The following is a 15,038-nucleotide window of genomic DNA, read 5'->3' on the forward strand; positions in this document are numbered from 1 at the left end:
CACCACTTCTGGGACATCAGCTGACGGAACACGACTGAAAGGACGGCAAGGTGCCCAGCAAACTGACAACTGCTGGGGTCAACCAAAGCCAGCTGGCAGCTATGGATGAAGGCAATAAGGACAATGCTAGAAGTGAGGAGAAAAGAAACTTACCTTTGAGTGGATACCAAGAGTAGCCATTCGTGATGCCATTGGGAAAGTTCATTTTGTTTTTACACTGGTCTCCTTTCTTCATGGTGGGATTTCTTGAAGCGTAGGTATGTGCAAGGTGTTGAAAAACATCGTCGTCGGGGGTTAAGCTACGGGAGTGTAACGTCCCCGTCGCTGTGTGGGAAAAACAAACCAAGACCCTTCTGTTGGTGTCGGAGGTCGAGGAGCCGCGTGGCGCCGTGTTAGCAAACACGCCATCGCATCACGTGCAAAGACCCTGTTTTCCCAGAGGGACACCTGCCCCCTCCCCGGAGCGCTCCCTCCACCCTTTCTCCTCGTTTGTGATGAACAGAGTGATATCACACCAAATAAACGAGATGCATATGCCAACTCCTCCGGTATCGGCCTCCAAGTTAAATATCGTCTTAGTCAGTCTACTAGTTTCTGGAGGGCGCTGACCTTGCCTTACATACTGGAGGGGTTGACTAAAGGCACCGTGCTCATTTTAAGTCCTCGTCCCACAGAGTTCTAAAAGGAGTCCAATGATCGCTCCTATGATTAGCAAAGAAAGGTAAGGTGTTCTGCTTTAATTTTCTCTCAGGCATGCTGCGTATGTGGGGTATTCTAACCCAATTTTCCTGTTTTTCCGATGAATCTCAACCCCCTGGGGTGTCAGGTTCAGCCACACTGCCCATCTGCGGTGCATAAATTGTAGGAAGGGTGGCCCAGAGGTGAGAAAATGAGGCAAGATCTTCTACCCCTGGCAGAGGAGGGAAGAAGGCAGACTTCTGCCCTCCGGAGGCCGTCTGTGCAGTCGCACTGGGGACGGAGAGCCGGGCCAGGCCGCTGTTTGCTCACCTGGAACACCGTTGTCAAACGGGTAACTGGCCACCAGGGCACCGCCGTGGAGGTTGGCAGAGAGGACAAACGTCTCCGTCTTCAGCCACTCCATGACGGCCACAGTTTCAGGCTGCCTTGATACATTATTAAATTCAAAAGCGTCGGGGAAATTTCTATTCAGGTCATAGTAGTTGTTATTTTCCCTTTAAAAGAAAGAACATTTGAGGGTTTACTGATGGTATGTCAGGAAGTGGATTCGTGCAGGGTGTATCCCTTTGGTTTGGGCTCCAGGTGTTCTTCCAAATGTGAACACAGGGAAGGTGGACGGTTGTCCTGGCAGCCTGAGCCGAGCCACACCTGGCACTCACGCACTATTAACCCCTCCCGTGTGACCTGTCCTCACCAGTGGGAGAGTAGTAGTGTGCTGTCAGCAGGGCTTTGATTAAGTGTTTGCTTTCGGGGCTTTTGCTCTTGGAATGCTCCCTGTGGGAAGCCTGAGGCTCGGGTGCTAGGCCCATGGAGAGTCCGCCTGGAGAAATGAGGAACCCGGGTGACAGCCAGAGTGCAGACTCCAGACATGCCCCAGACTGGCTGTCTCAGCCAGACCCAGCTGAGGCTCCAGACAGGATGGGACAGAGACGGCCAGCCTTGCTCTGGCTGGTCCAAATTCCTAACTCACAGGATTGAGAATAAATAAAAAGGATTTAAATCCCTAAATTTGGGGATGGTTTGTTACATAGCAAGTGATAACAGAAACAACAGGAACATACTACTTTATACAAATGTATTTCTGGAAAGTGGACTGGCGATGTTCAAATACTCTAGAAAAACCTAAAGTTGAAGGGAATCAAGTGGTGAGATTTTATTTATTTTTGGTAAAAGCAAACAAATGTTTGCACAAATATAAATGTATATTAGACATCTGAGAAATTCTAAACTTCCTGAGGCAGATTGCAACAAAACAAACTGTTTAAATCAGAAATACTGCAAGATTCCCTCTTTTTTTTTTTTTTCTAAAGACTTACTTATTTTAGAGAGAGAGCACAAACGGGGGGAAGGACAGAGAGAGACGCAGACTCCCCACTGAGCACGGAGCCTGGTGCAGAGCTCGATCTCACGACCCTAAGGTGATGACCTGAGCTGAAGTCAAGAGTCAGACACTTAACCGACTGAGCCACCCAGGTGCCCTGACTCCCTCTTCTTTTTTGGTTAGTTCTTGTACTGGGTTAATAAACCAACCGGTAATTACTGAGGGCCTAGCTAGGCCCTGGGGATTTAACAGTGAGCAACACAGGCGACAGGATTCCTGCCCCTGGGTAGTTTACAGATTTGTAAGGAGAGACGCTGAACAAGAAATCAGACCTTAACATTTGTGCTATGAATGTGAAAGGGCGCGTGATATGAACCAGGGTCTTACTATAGGATAGATCAGGGAGGGAGTCTTTGCGGAAACATTGTTTAGCAGTGAGGGGGATGAGGAGTGGGAAATGAGGTGTGCCCAGTGCCTGAGGCGAGAAAGAACCAGGTCGATCCAGGAGATGGCGGACACTCCAAGCGGCCGGGGCAGGGTGAACAAAGGCGAGCAGCAGGGCGGGCACAGGAGTAAAGCGGGCTTCTTTGGGATTCTACTTTTCCTCCTCAAAGCAGCAGCAGCCTGAAGAGTTTTCAGCGTGGCAGTGACATGACCCAGGCTGAGCTGGTTCACAAACCAGGCCCCAGGACACTGTCTGATGGGGGCCTGGTTGTTCCACCTATAGACTAGCCCATCCTTACCTTCCAATACTGTAAAAACAGTCAGGCTTGATGACCGCTTCAAATCCATCTGGGTTCATGGAGGGCATGAAGTGTATCCGGGTTCGGTTGATTAAGTTTGTGATTTCAAGGTCTTTTCCATCATTGGTTACGAGATGTTCAATCAAATGGAGCAGCAGCTCCCGCCCCACAGTCTGTATGTGTTAAAGACAAAATGGGATATTATTAGGTCAGAGGAAAATAAGAAAAACAGTCCCTAAAGCACAAATTCACTGGCGAGGGATTCTACTCCAATTTGGTATTTGAAACCAAAACCAGTTGGGAGCCCACTGTTTCTCAAACACGTGGTGCTCTGGCAGGTGGCAGTCCCGGCGCTGAAAACCGTTAGTGGACATTAGGGGGGAAAAAAATTAAAAAAAAAAAAAAAGTCCCATCTGTAAAGAATTTACTTTTTATTTATTTATTTTTTATTCTTATTTTTTTTTTAAAGATTTTATTTATTTATTCGATAGAGATAGACAGCCAGCGAGAGAGGGAACACAAGCTGGGAGAAGTGGGAGAGGAAGAAGCAGGCTCCTAGCAGAAGAGCCTGATTGTGGGGCTCGATCCCAGAACACCGGGACCACGCCCTGAGCTGAAGGCAGACGCTTAACCGCTGTGCCACCCAGGCGCCCCAGAATTTACTTTTTAAAAAATGAATTAGGTGGGATAAAGATTATTCTGTTTCCGATTTGTTTCCCTTCCAAAACACTTTCTGGAGTGGAAGGGCAGGGGCGGCGTTACCGAGAGGGCCCCGGAGCGCAGCTCCATGAGGATGGGCCGGCAGCCGGCTGCTGTCGTGTGTCTTGGTGGATCACAGGGTGACAGTCACTGCAGCAGACACATGACACAGATGTAGGTTTTAATAGGGAAAAATTCAGGTTTGTAACAAGCATAATTTAAATAGGTCTCAGATTTTAATATCCCCCTATTTCCGAATTGCCCTCTTGCGCACTTGGCCACGTTGGCCATCTCTGCGTATTTCCGACTGCCGCAGTCTCGTGTTGCCGAAACCTGAGTCATTTGCACATCAGCCTCACAATTTTTTTCCCCGTATCTGCATATTATCTATCCACTGCTTCGTTTATATTTTCTTTAAATCAGCTCCCTTTTTACTCATGGGAGAAATGAAAACCTTTGTGTTGTCACTATTTTGCTAGATAGGTTTCTAATGTGCGTTGTTTAAAAAGCAGGACTATGAAAATAAAAATGGTCATATTCACCTTACATATCACCAGTGACTGGGAAACTAAAAACCTATGAGAGATCTCGTTTTATAATCCCCAATGGTGAGGACTATTTTTTTTAATTAAAAAAAAAGTAATTCACACTTCAAGCTTACTATAGAAACATTAGACTAGGCTCTATCAACCTGTGTCTATAATTCTGGGTTCAAGGAATCGGCTTCTGAGTAGGAATGCTGGCCTCTTACCTAAGACCAGACGCTGCTCAGGGTTGGTGAGTCACAGGGAAAGTGGCTACATCAGAGGCACTAATGTGGGCAGTGAGCAGGACAGGAGTTTCCAGTTACAACTCCACCGTATGACTTCACTGCTGTGACAACGGAGGAGCAATCCTCGAATGCTAATTCCTCACTTTATTCCCCCCACTGGCAAGCAAAGAAACCACATTGTATGCATGTGTTATCCTAATGAACATGGAATAACTGAGACTAAGAAAGTTTGGAATATGTGAATTACATATTCACAGGTAGTCATCAATTTCAGAGTGGAAATATATTCAATGCTGACTTCAATTTCTTCCTACTTATTTCTATCTTCTACTACCTTGATTTTTGTTTTTACAGTCAAAATTGTCATCTTGTGGGGCACCTGGGTGGCTCAGCGGGTTAAGGGTCTGCCTTCAGCTCAGGTCACGATCCCAGGGTTCTGGGATGGAGTCTCATATCAGGCTCCCTGCTTCTCCCTCTGCCTCTGCCCTGCCCCTCCCCCCTGCTCATGCTCTTTCTCTCTCTCACAAATAGGTAAAATCTTAAAAAAAAAAATAAATAAAATCGTCAGCTTGAAAAAGTCCTCACAAACTAATAACCAAAAAGTCAAGTAAGTCACACGCTAGGTTTCCAGTTCTCTGTTTTGGGAGCTCAAACACTCTGGAAGCAATCTTAGGAGCTACTTGCTGGCCAGAGGAGGAACTGCTGGTGACTCTCTTTTGTAAAAAGTTCATTTACATGTGGAGAGTGTAGCGATTTAAGGAGCATTCTGCCAAGGGGTTCCGGAGGAGGAGAAGGTTAAGGAAAGGGAGGAGGCAGAAGGTTAAGGAAAGGGAGGAGGCAGTGACCAGGAGTCAACTGTGGCTCCTGAAATTTCTAAACGTTGGTTGGGACTATCGGATGGCTGGTTCAGGAAGAACCCAAGGCCCATCTGAGTCCCCAGTCAAGTACAGAGTACATCCCCATGGGGCTCAAGATGGGACATTCCCCGAACTAAACCACCTCAAGCACGCCACAACTCAAGACAGGCGTTGGCAAAGACGTTCATCCAACTCAAAGCAAATGGAAACAAAGAGGACTCCAGAAGCTACTGTTAAGCTGTAGAACGAGACTGAGAAACTGCGGGAGAACAGGTACAGAACAGAATGTAAAAGTCAATGCTTATCATTAACAGAGGGCGGGGCTGGGGGAGAGAAGTATTCATAGCCAGGGGTCAGAAGATTCTATCAAGAGCTAAAGATTATATATTTTAAATGATTACAATTTCCAAGTTTTCCCTCATTTTTTTTCTTGACTTTGGAAGAATCTTCCAATAATTTCTTATTTTGAGAAAATATTTATCAAGTTCACCAATTATTGTAGTTTCACTTGTTTTATCCTGTCCAAGTAAAATGAAACCTCATACTTAAAGGGTACCATAGAATATGACACTCATTTTATATCCTTTTATTTTTTCTTATTTAATTTTTAAAGATTTTATTTATTCATTCGACAGAGACAGCTAGCGAGAGAGGGAACACAAGCAGGGGGAGTGGGAGAGGAAGAAGCAGGCTCACAGCAGAGGAACCTGATGTGGGGCTCGATCCCAGAACCCTGGGACCACGCCCTGAGCCGAAGGCAGCCGCTTAACGACTGAGCCACCCAGACGCCCCCATTTTATATCCTTTTAATCCTTCTCATTCTCTTACTACAGAAATCCATAGATGTCTAGCATGATGTCTGACAAATATTAAAGAGGATTATTTCTGAGTGGGGGTTCTGAATTATTTGTATTCCTTTTATTTTTCTGGCGTCACTTTTTAAAGAAAACCTTTACTGTTTTTACAAAACCAATAAAATCATGATACTTTCAAGTAAACAAATGTAAATCCAAGGCATTTTCAGTTTGTCTCCATATTCCAAAACAAATCACAAGTCCTTAACTGCAGAGGAGAAGTAAAAAATCTTGGAAATATGGTAAAGAACCAGTTAAGAGTCAGATAACTTAAAAATTGCTGAGGTTAAACAGCTAAAATTTCAGGGAGTTAAAGTCCTCTCTTTTTGTTGGGCTATATTTTGCTGCCTTCCTAACAGCAGATTTATGCCAAATATTATTCAAATTAATTCTTCCCAGCCTTAATATAAATGTTTCAAGCACTCATTCATGTTTTATGCATAAACCTCCCTTCTTTAATTCTTTGAATATGAAACCTCAGAGAGTCCAAATTTTAAAAAAGAACACGGTCAAAGCAATCCCAATAGCTTAATCAGCTCTCCATTTAGCACGCTCAGTTCCTCTCTGTGAGGGTGTAGACTTAGTATGAGAATCCCTTGTGAAGAGACTGAAAGACTGGATGAACACACTAGTTTCGGGAGCCTTTCACTGATCATTCACCTGCCGGTTAAAATGGCCATAACCCAGAAAGCAGAAAATAAATTCTCCATCAAGGTGGGATTTGCTAGAAATAAAAATGAGTGTTCTAGCTCCTCAAAGAATGTCTTTTAACTGTGGAAAAAAATTTTTTGAAGAGTCTACAATCTAGCTAACTTGTGAGACAGTCAGAGAGAGAGGGAGGGAGGGAGGACGAAATCCAGCTATTCCAATGATGGAATCTGTTTTTAAAATGCTACACTGTAATGCAGCTTCTCAGTGAAAAAAAAAAAAAAAAAAGTCTGTGAGTTCTGGGGCTCCCCAAATGGTATGTTACCGATTTAATTCATTTGTCTGATCACCTTGTTAAGTCCTTCTTCAAATATCAACCTAAATATTACATTATCTAGCAGACTTTTTCCTGGGCGCCCAAAGTCTGGGTTCCATGACCTGCCTGTGTGGTCCCAGAACTCTGCACATCTGTGTTTCTCCTAATACTGCCCCCATACATTTACAACGGCCCGACTGACCTTTACTGACCTTGACTGACCGCCCTGCCCCCCACTCCATCCTCTAAGCCTTGAGCGCAGGGTTCCCAACAGGCTTTGTAGCCCTCATATCCTGCCCAGCTCTGGGGATATCTTGTACTCAATAAATGATCGCTGATTACTGTTGACAAATCCATTACAGGGTCAAGACTACTCTAAGGAGGAAATTTCTGAAAACATGAGGACTTAAGCTGCTTAATGAGGGCAGATGTACAAATGATCAAGTTCTTTCCTTTGAACCATTTTCAAACACTGAACCACTTTTCCAGGGGTAGCTAACAATTCTGATCATGCCGAGGACTCAGGATATCGGGTCGGCCTAGCCCAGCCTTTTTTTTTTTTTTTTTTTTTTAGATTTTATTTATTTGACAGAGAGATAGCCAGCGAGAGAGGGAACGCAGCAGGGGAATGGGAGAGGAAGAAGCAGGCTCCCAGTGGAGGAGCCCGACGTGGGGCTCCATCCCAGAACGCCGGGATCACGCCCTGAGCCGAAGGCAGACGCTTAACGACAGCGCTACCCAGGCGCCCCGGGCCTAGCCCAGCCTTAACAAAAGTGGAGATGAAGAAAAAAAGCACAATTACAGGAGAAATTTAATACATGCTTAAAAGAATCAGACACTTCACTTGGAATAAAAATTCTAACTCCAAAAGGAAAAAAATAATGGTCTAAAGCCACCCTGCATAACTGAGGACATTTTGCTATCATCTGGGATAATGGTGGGAAAAAGAACTGGCAAATGGCATCTGGAAGGACAAGCTTTAATTCTGCTGTTTTTTAGTACATTTGGAACCTGTACTGAATGCTGACTACACATCTCAGATTTTCCAGCACAGGCAAAATTCAGATATTATGTCCCAGTGTTCATATAAACCACTAAAATACCCTCTAAATACAAACATCTAAGCATACAAACTGCCTCATAAATTGTCTTACATGCCTAGAAGGTGTGTGAAAATCATTTTTCCATTATCCTTTATTTTTAAGTTGAAAAATATGGTCACTGTTATCCAGGGAATGTTTTTGCTTTCAACTTATATAGAGAGAGCACAATAAATTATAAATTAATGCCATCCAAATGTGAAATTCTAAGTGTGATGTGGGTATTTCAAAAGTCTACCCGAGGGACGCCTGAGTGGCTCAGTCAGTTAAGCGTGTGCCTTTGGCTCAGGTCATGATCTCAGGGTCCTGGGATCGAGTCCCACATCAGGCTCCTTGCTCAGCAGGGGAGCCTGCTTCTCCTGCTGCCTGCCGCTCCCCCTACTTGTGCGTGCGCCCTTCCTCTCTCTCTCTGACAAATAAATTAATAAATAAATAAAATCTTAAACAACAACAAAAAAGTCTACCTGAATAACCCATCACGGTAAAAGTAATTCATTGATGTTTAAGAAATAGGAGGTTAAGGGGGAAAAAAAAGAATCCAAACTGGGCAATTCAGTTCAGCATAACAAGCACATATTGAGTACCTACCCCCCATACTACTTAAGACCATGGCCCTGAGATCAAGGGAACCTTGTGAACCCAGCCTGTGACCTCTACTTTGCCTATTACTGGATTAGCTTAAAACTACTGGCCCTCAACTTTCCAGCACATAGTCATGCCTCACTTCAGTATTTCCATTAGACAGGAATTAGAGATGTCTTAACAATCTAGAGATTAGCCAAGTTTAAAAACCACGGGATAGGAGCAGGCACAAAACAGCGTGAGGCGGCCTTGAGGAAGGAACGAGGAGTGATTTTCCCAGGCTTCTCTCCTGCCCACACTGAGGCTGAAGGTAGTAGATGTTCCCAGTTTGGGGGCCTGGGAGATTACTGGTTAGAGCTTATGACAAAGCCAGCCGGTTCCAGAAGGAGGGCAAGGAGGACAAAGAACCCATTCTCAGACAGTGTCAGTATTGGTGGAGTAAGGGAATGGTAGGGAGTCCCACTCAGTGTGTGCTGGCATCGCCCCTTCCAAGGAGAAACCATCACTAGACCTCAGCTGTGTCTGCAGAAATTAAATCTAGAATCGAGGCTTCTGCAAGGCGACATGTCAGTGTGTGAGCACACGGAGGGCCCAGATGAACTAGAAAAACACCTGCTAGTCTCATGAAAATGAGAAAGATGGAGACTCAGAAACACTTCTCCCACGTTGTTCTGGAAAGAGCATGAACACCAGGTGGCAAACACTTACCAAAGGGTGCTGTTAGCTATCCCGTGTGATTCTCCCGCAATCGAGGGGGAGGCAGGGAGTAGAACAAAAAAAGGGACAGAGAGGGACTTGGATTTCTATCCAGGGTTCCTCTAAGAGCTTGCCACTCTTTTACATGATGAATGAGACCAAATCTCATCGAAGGGCACTGTTAGGTATCCATCCAAGCAGATCATAGATCTGTACGTCAAAATGTAAAGAGTACAAACAGAACCCTTAGAAGGCAGCAGAGAGACGGGGCGCCTGGGTGGCTCAGTCGTTAAGCGTCTGCCTTCGGCTCAGGGCGTGATCCCAGGGTCCTGGGATCAAGCCCCACATCAGGCTCCTCCTCTGGGAGCCTGCTTCTTCCTCTCCCACTCCCCCTGCTGTGTTCCCTCTCTCACTGGCTGTCTCTCTGTCAAATAAACAAATAAAATCTTAAAAAAAAAAAGGCAGCAGGGAGAGTCAAGGAGGCAGACCCGTAGCTGGATAAGGCTTGGTGCTTGGGCTCAGATTCAGACAGCCTACGACGACGACGCACACGCCTGGCTCCCTTCTGGGTAACCAGGACTAACCCACATGCCTTATGCAGAAGAGATCGAAAGAATCGATGCCCACCAAGCACTTAGTGTAGCCCATGCTCATTAATGTTGGCTCTCGTTACTATGTGCTTGTAAAGCACTGCGGAGAAGGTAACTTGCCAGCCTGATCAGCGAGGCACAGTGAGCCAATGTCATCGGAAGGACATGAGCCAACGGCAGGGGGATGGAAGACAAGAAAAGTATTATACAAGAGGAGGTTTAATGTCATGTCACTTCTTTTATAACAATACCCGCTGCAACGAGGCTGTTTTAAGTTGATTTTGCTACCCAAAGTTTGTTTTTTTGCAACCCTCAGTATCAGCCAAATTAATTCATCTTCATGTTTCCTATGGGTCTATTAGCTAAAAAATGTTTCACCTAAATACAGCAAACCTTTACATTTAGCTTCCAGTTGAAAGGAAACAGAGGGACTAGAGGCACAAGTTCAATGATACCGTAAGAAAGGAAGCAAAAAATCCAGAATGTGGGACATTCTGAAGGACAGATAATTGATCAGGTCTCTTTATTAAGTCTAGGGGCATGAAAAGATCCTTTAAATGCTAGAACAGAAGAGATTCAAGGGAATGGACCACACGTGATGCCTGGTCCTGGACTGGCTCCTGATGCAGACAATCTGGGAGACGTTTGAGAGACTAGAAAGTGGGGTAGAAGACAAAGACAGGATAAACTCCTATTGACATGCAAGGGTAGCTAGTATTAATTAAATGTTACAAATAGCAAACCAGCATAGCTCATTTAATAGAAGTGCACACGTGCACGCACAAACATCTAGAAGAAGTGTAAGGAATTAACTACTAATTTTTAAAAGGTCAATATACAATGTTGTTGTCGGCTTATGTTTTTTTCTGAGATGCACATGACTGATCTTATAACAACAACAACAACAGATTATCTTTAATTTATAAAAGACCTGATTCAAAAACAAGGTATAAGGGCATAAGGTAAACATTCATGGGGGAAAGATCAGGTATGATCGGCAGAACTGGGTCTTCCTAATGCTGCTGATACTCACTGCCATCTAGCCGGGTACCTAGTGTGGGAAACACACACCTCTGTGGGGTGGAGTCCAGGTAAGAGAGGAAACATTTTAAAGAGTGTGGTCACTTCTGTCCACCAGGCCACTCTGTGCATATGTGTCCCCTGTGGGGCTTTCCACACAAGGCCCACAGACTCCTAGAAGATCTATACATCCTGAGGTCAGCACCCCAAATCTGTGGTGGAAAAGCAAGGTGTCCATCTAAAGACGGTGAGAACTGAGAACCAGTGCCCTAAAATGTTAGCTTTGCAGCTTTTTATAGTGGGTTCTCGAAAATGCTCTTTCAGTTCCAGAAGATCTGAGAGAAGAAGAAGGCTGGGTAAGGTGGGTGGACCCTCAGACTCGTCTGCTCCTGCGTGAAGCCATCATTGTCCCCAGCTCCTCACGGCACCAGGAGGACAGAAGGTACGAGATCCCACATTCAGCATACGTTCTTCAGTGGCCCACAGAGCCCAGACACTGCCACCAGCTAGGACACACGGGGGATCACAGGGCCTCAGGTTCCCGCCTCAAGGGGCACCGGGACTTTCCCCCTTCACGATCTCAGTCCTTAGCATGCCTAAGAATCTGGGTGAACTACAGAGCCCTATGTGATGGGCTCCGTTAACTACCCAGACAGCAAGATGCCGCAAGTTTGGGAAAGCGCATGTTAGGAATAAGCAGACTTGGAGGTGAGTGAGGGAAAGGGCTCTGGCTTCTCTTTCAAAGTTTCAGCTCAGAGGATTATTTCTGACAGCACGCTGCAAACTCTCAAGTGCGAGGAATTCAATAAGTAAACTACTGAAGTTAACGATCGCTAGACGCTCTTACTAAAACTGGACCCCACGGGCCTGGATCCAGAGTCCACAGCACGAGCGAAGCACGGGCGGCCACCTGCAGCGAGCAGTTCTCTATCACCACAACGCTGGTCTGACTCCCGGCGACATCAAGCCTCTGACAGGCACAGTCCGATCACACTCAGAAAGTCTTGGGGGGACTGACCTTCCATCCACTCACAAATCCGGTCCAAAGGCCACCCCGTTCTTAGGAGCGAGGGTTTGCGTCTTGCTGCCGCTGCAAGAAGTGCCCTCTGCTAGCAGGACAGGTCGGGCAGCACGAGTCCCGAGAGGTGGCTCCTGCTCCTACGAGCCTGGGTCTGGGGAAGGCGAAGCCAGGACAGGAAGCCCAGCATCCGAACAGAGCAGCCAGTTCCCAACTGTCTTCACAAGTCAGCAGATTGTACCTATCGGACTACGCCTTTACTTCGACATGACATGCCGTTCTAGAGGGCGTTACACACACTGCTATGTAAACGTTCTTGACTGTGATGACTGGGAACCCACTTCCCCTTCCATTTGACTGCCCTGGTGTATGGGGTCCCGGGAACAGAAAATACCACTGTCACACTCCGGAAGTCCTCGGAGCAAGGGTGGCGAGAGACAGAGGTGAGCACCCTCAAAGGCCTGCTGGGGACGACCGCCCAAGAGGGTCATTTGCAAAATGAAATAAATAACGGGACATCAAACAAAACAAAACAAAAAGCTTCTCTCTGATAAATTGGAAAAGAGGCAAAACATTATGATAAAATTTAAGGGTGTTTGTTGAGTGAGAGAACCCTATGTTTGATCACCCCAACCTCGATATTGAAAACACTGAGTAGAAAATTAAGAGAAGGTGACAAAGCTTTCAAAAACCAGATATTAGGAGTTTGGATAGCTCTCTGGGATCTTCTGATTGTTTGGAGTTCAAATACAATACAGCTCCTTAGCTGGGTCCCCGATGCCCACCAGGAGGTGGGAAATGCCAACCCAGGACGGGTTCAGGGGCTCGGCCAGCCGTGCAGAGCTGGGCACTGCGGTTCTCCCAGCCCCGGCACAAGACCAGCTCCAGTGACCCTCCCAGGGCACTGGCTGTGGTGGTTGCCGGACCCTGGTTCCTTAAATTCTCTCAGAAGGCCTCGCTGGAAGACCTTTCCAGACTTTTTGGTACGATTTATGCTGCTTCCTTAGCATTTACATGGATCACGAGAGACCCGAGGGGACGTTTCTCTGCTGACATCACATTCAAGCCGCAAACATACCTCGTCTCCGTGCATGTTGGCCACGTATTTGAACTCTGGAATCCCAATTCTGTGCTCCTTTGGAAAGCGCCCCACGACAAGAACCCACAGGTTTCTACCTTTACAGGGAAGAAAAAGATAGACGAATAAGTTGTGTTTGCAAATGACAGAAGAACTCCAGGAGAATGAGCTGGGAAAGCAAGCCGCAGCTTCTCCCACCTGACTCGCGTCTCAAGAGAAGTGCGTAGTACTAAAACCTCGTACTCAAGACGCCTCGCCCCCGACCAGCCCTACCCGATATTCCACTTACTATTTCAGAATGTGATTTTTAAAAATTGAAGACTGATTAGGCTCCATGGGTCTGATTTTTCCAAAACGTTTATATACTTTACTCTGAGTTCCTAGAGCTTTATAGAAATGACCTTGCTAATTCACACGATTACACAAACTTAAATTATAGCTGATGGTTGACTGGGAGGGTGCCGTAATTCTCAGTTCAAAGAAGGTGAAAAAAGCAACAAGGAATAAAATATGGAACTCAGAAGGGAGATTGTTTTTCAAGTAACAAACCCTGAATCTTGCCTCAAACACCGATGTATCACAGCTCCCTTGCAGCAAGTGTCCTTGACGTGCACAAGTCCTGTCAAGTAAACTGGGAACCATAATCCATCCTAATGATGCCTCAAGGGTACTTCTAAGTCCTAATCCTGCCGTGAGGAGCATGATTCGGGCAAGGAAGGGCAGAGACTAAAGATCACTGAGGATTTGCTCTGTGTAGACATTACGGTTGGTACTCTGGTACATGTTATCTCGGTAATCCCTTGTCATCACCCACCGAGATGGATTTTTCACCAAACTTTACAAATGAGAAAACTGATCTTCCAAACACTTGCGTAAGCTGCTTCTGATCACACAGCCAGTAAGAGGCTGTGACTTGAGCCCCAGAGCCAAAGCGTGAGCTATTTGACTTAGATTCTAGGGTTCCTTCCACTATAACTGCCCATCTCTCAGGAGGCTTGGTTTCTTAATCAGTAAAACGAAGAGGTCTCTCTCGGTTCTTTTAATCATCAGGCTCTCTTAATACAAAAGACTTTAAAATCAGAAATTGAGGAATGTGTTCAGAATCTATCACGTATACACAAAGTTCAAAAATCTGTGATATCTGAGCTTTCTGTGGAATTCAAGAGTCCGGGGAAGGAACTTAATGGCAGCTGATGGGCTAATGTGGAACAGGTTTCTGTGGGATTTCAGAGCCAGTCCCTTAAATCAGGGGTCCCACAGGCTGAGGAACACTCAGTTGCCACAAAGAACCCAGGAAGAAACAGATACTTGGCCTGTCTTTTTCACCATTCATTCTTAATTTATTGTAACAATATTTTAGGTAAATTTTTCATGACAGGGTGATGTTCTAAATTTAGTAACTGCAGGATGTCTCAGAAAACACCCACAAAATGCTGTTTATCTGACTGATGCCACCTGACTAGAGCAGAATCCTCGTTCATTCATATATTCATTCACTTAGTACGACTATATCCAGCCATTTAGACATGTGATCAGATGCCACAGGGAAGTTATACACTCTACACCCAGTGAATTTCTGATCTAATGGAGAATAGCAATGTGCAAACATATAATTATGCTAGATGGTGACATATACAGCCAAAGAAGTGTATACAAGGTACTGCTGTGCATGTCGAGTAAAAGAAATGGTTAATTCTTTCCAAGGAGGGGGATCATGAAAAGCTTTACAGATCTAGGGGTTTATAGAGGACTTCTGAACAGGGTTTTGAAGAATGATTCTAAGTTTGCCATATGGACAAGTATAATCCATCCAGTGATTTCCCATCAGAACCATTTCATTAATCAGAACCTTCTATTCCCTGGTATGATTTCTCAGGTCATCTGGAATTTCAATTCTACAAAGTTAACATTTTCATGTGAGCAAGGAAGTTTTTTTTTTTGTTTTTTTGTTTTTTTAAAGGCTGGGTGTGGAGCTTACTTAAAAAACAACAAAAAAACACGAGCCTTGAACTCATGACCCTGGGACCATGACCTAAGCCGAGATC

General features: G+C 45.4%; 1 protein-coding gene across 2 annotated transcripts in view; it reads right to left on the reverse strand.

Annotated features, from left to right (window-relative positions):
* CPM (carboxypeptidase M) overlaps positions 1-15,038 on the reverse strand; it is a 68,579-nt gene that overhangs the window by 15,149 nt on the left and 38,392 nt on the right. For both annotated transcript variants that reach the window (XM_034644250.1, XM_034644251.1), the window contains 4 exons: positions 12,994-13,091; positions 2,764-2,936; positions 1,009-1,193; positions 154-324 (listed from right to left, as the gene is read on the reverse strand). In XM_034644250.1, coding sequence (XP_034500141.1) covers positions 154-324; positions 1,009-1,193; positions 2,764-2,936; positions 12,994-13,091 — 627 coding nt within the window. The remainder of the gene's footprint in view (positions 1-153; positions 325-1,008; positions 1,194-2,763; positions 2,937-12,993; positions 13,092-15,038) is intronic.

The sequence above is a fragment of the Ailuropoda melanoleuca genome, chromosome 15 (assembly GCF_002007445.2).
Source record: "Ailuropoda melanoleuca isolate Jingjing chromosome 15, ASM200744v2, whole genome shotgun sequence".
Classification (NCBI taxonomy): domain Eukaryota; kingdom Metazoa; phylum Chordata; class Mammalia; order Carnivora; family Ursidae; genus Ailuropoda; species Ailuropoda melanoleuca.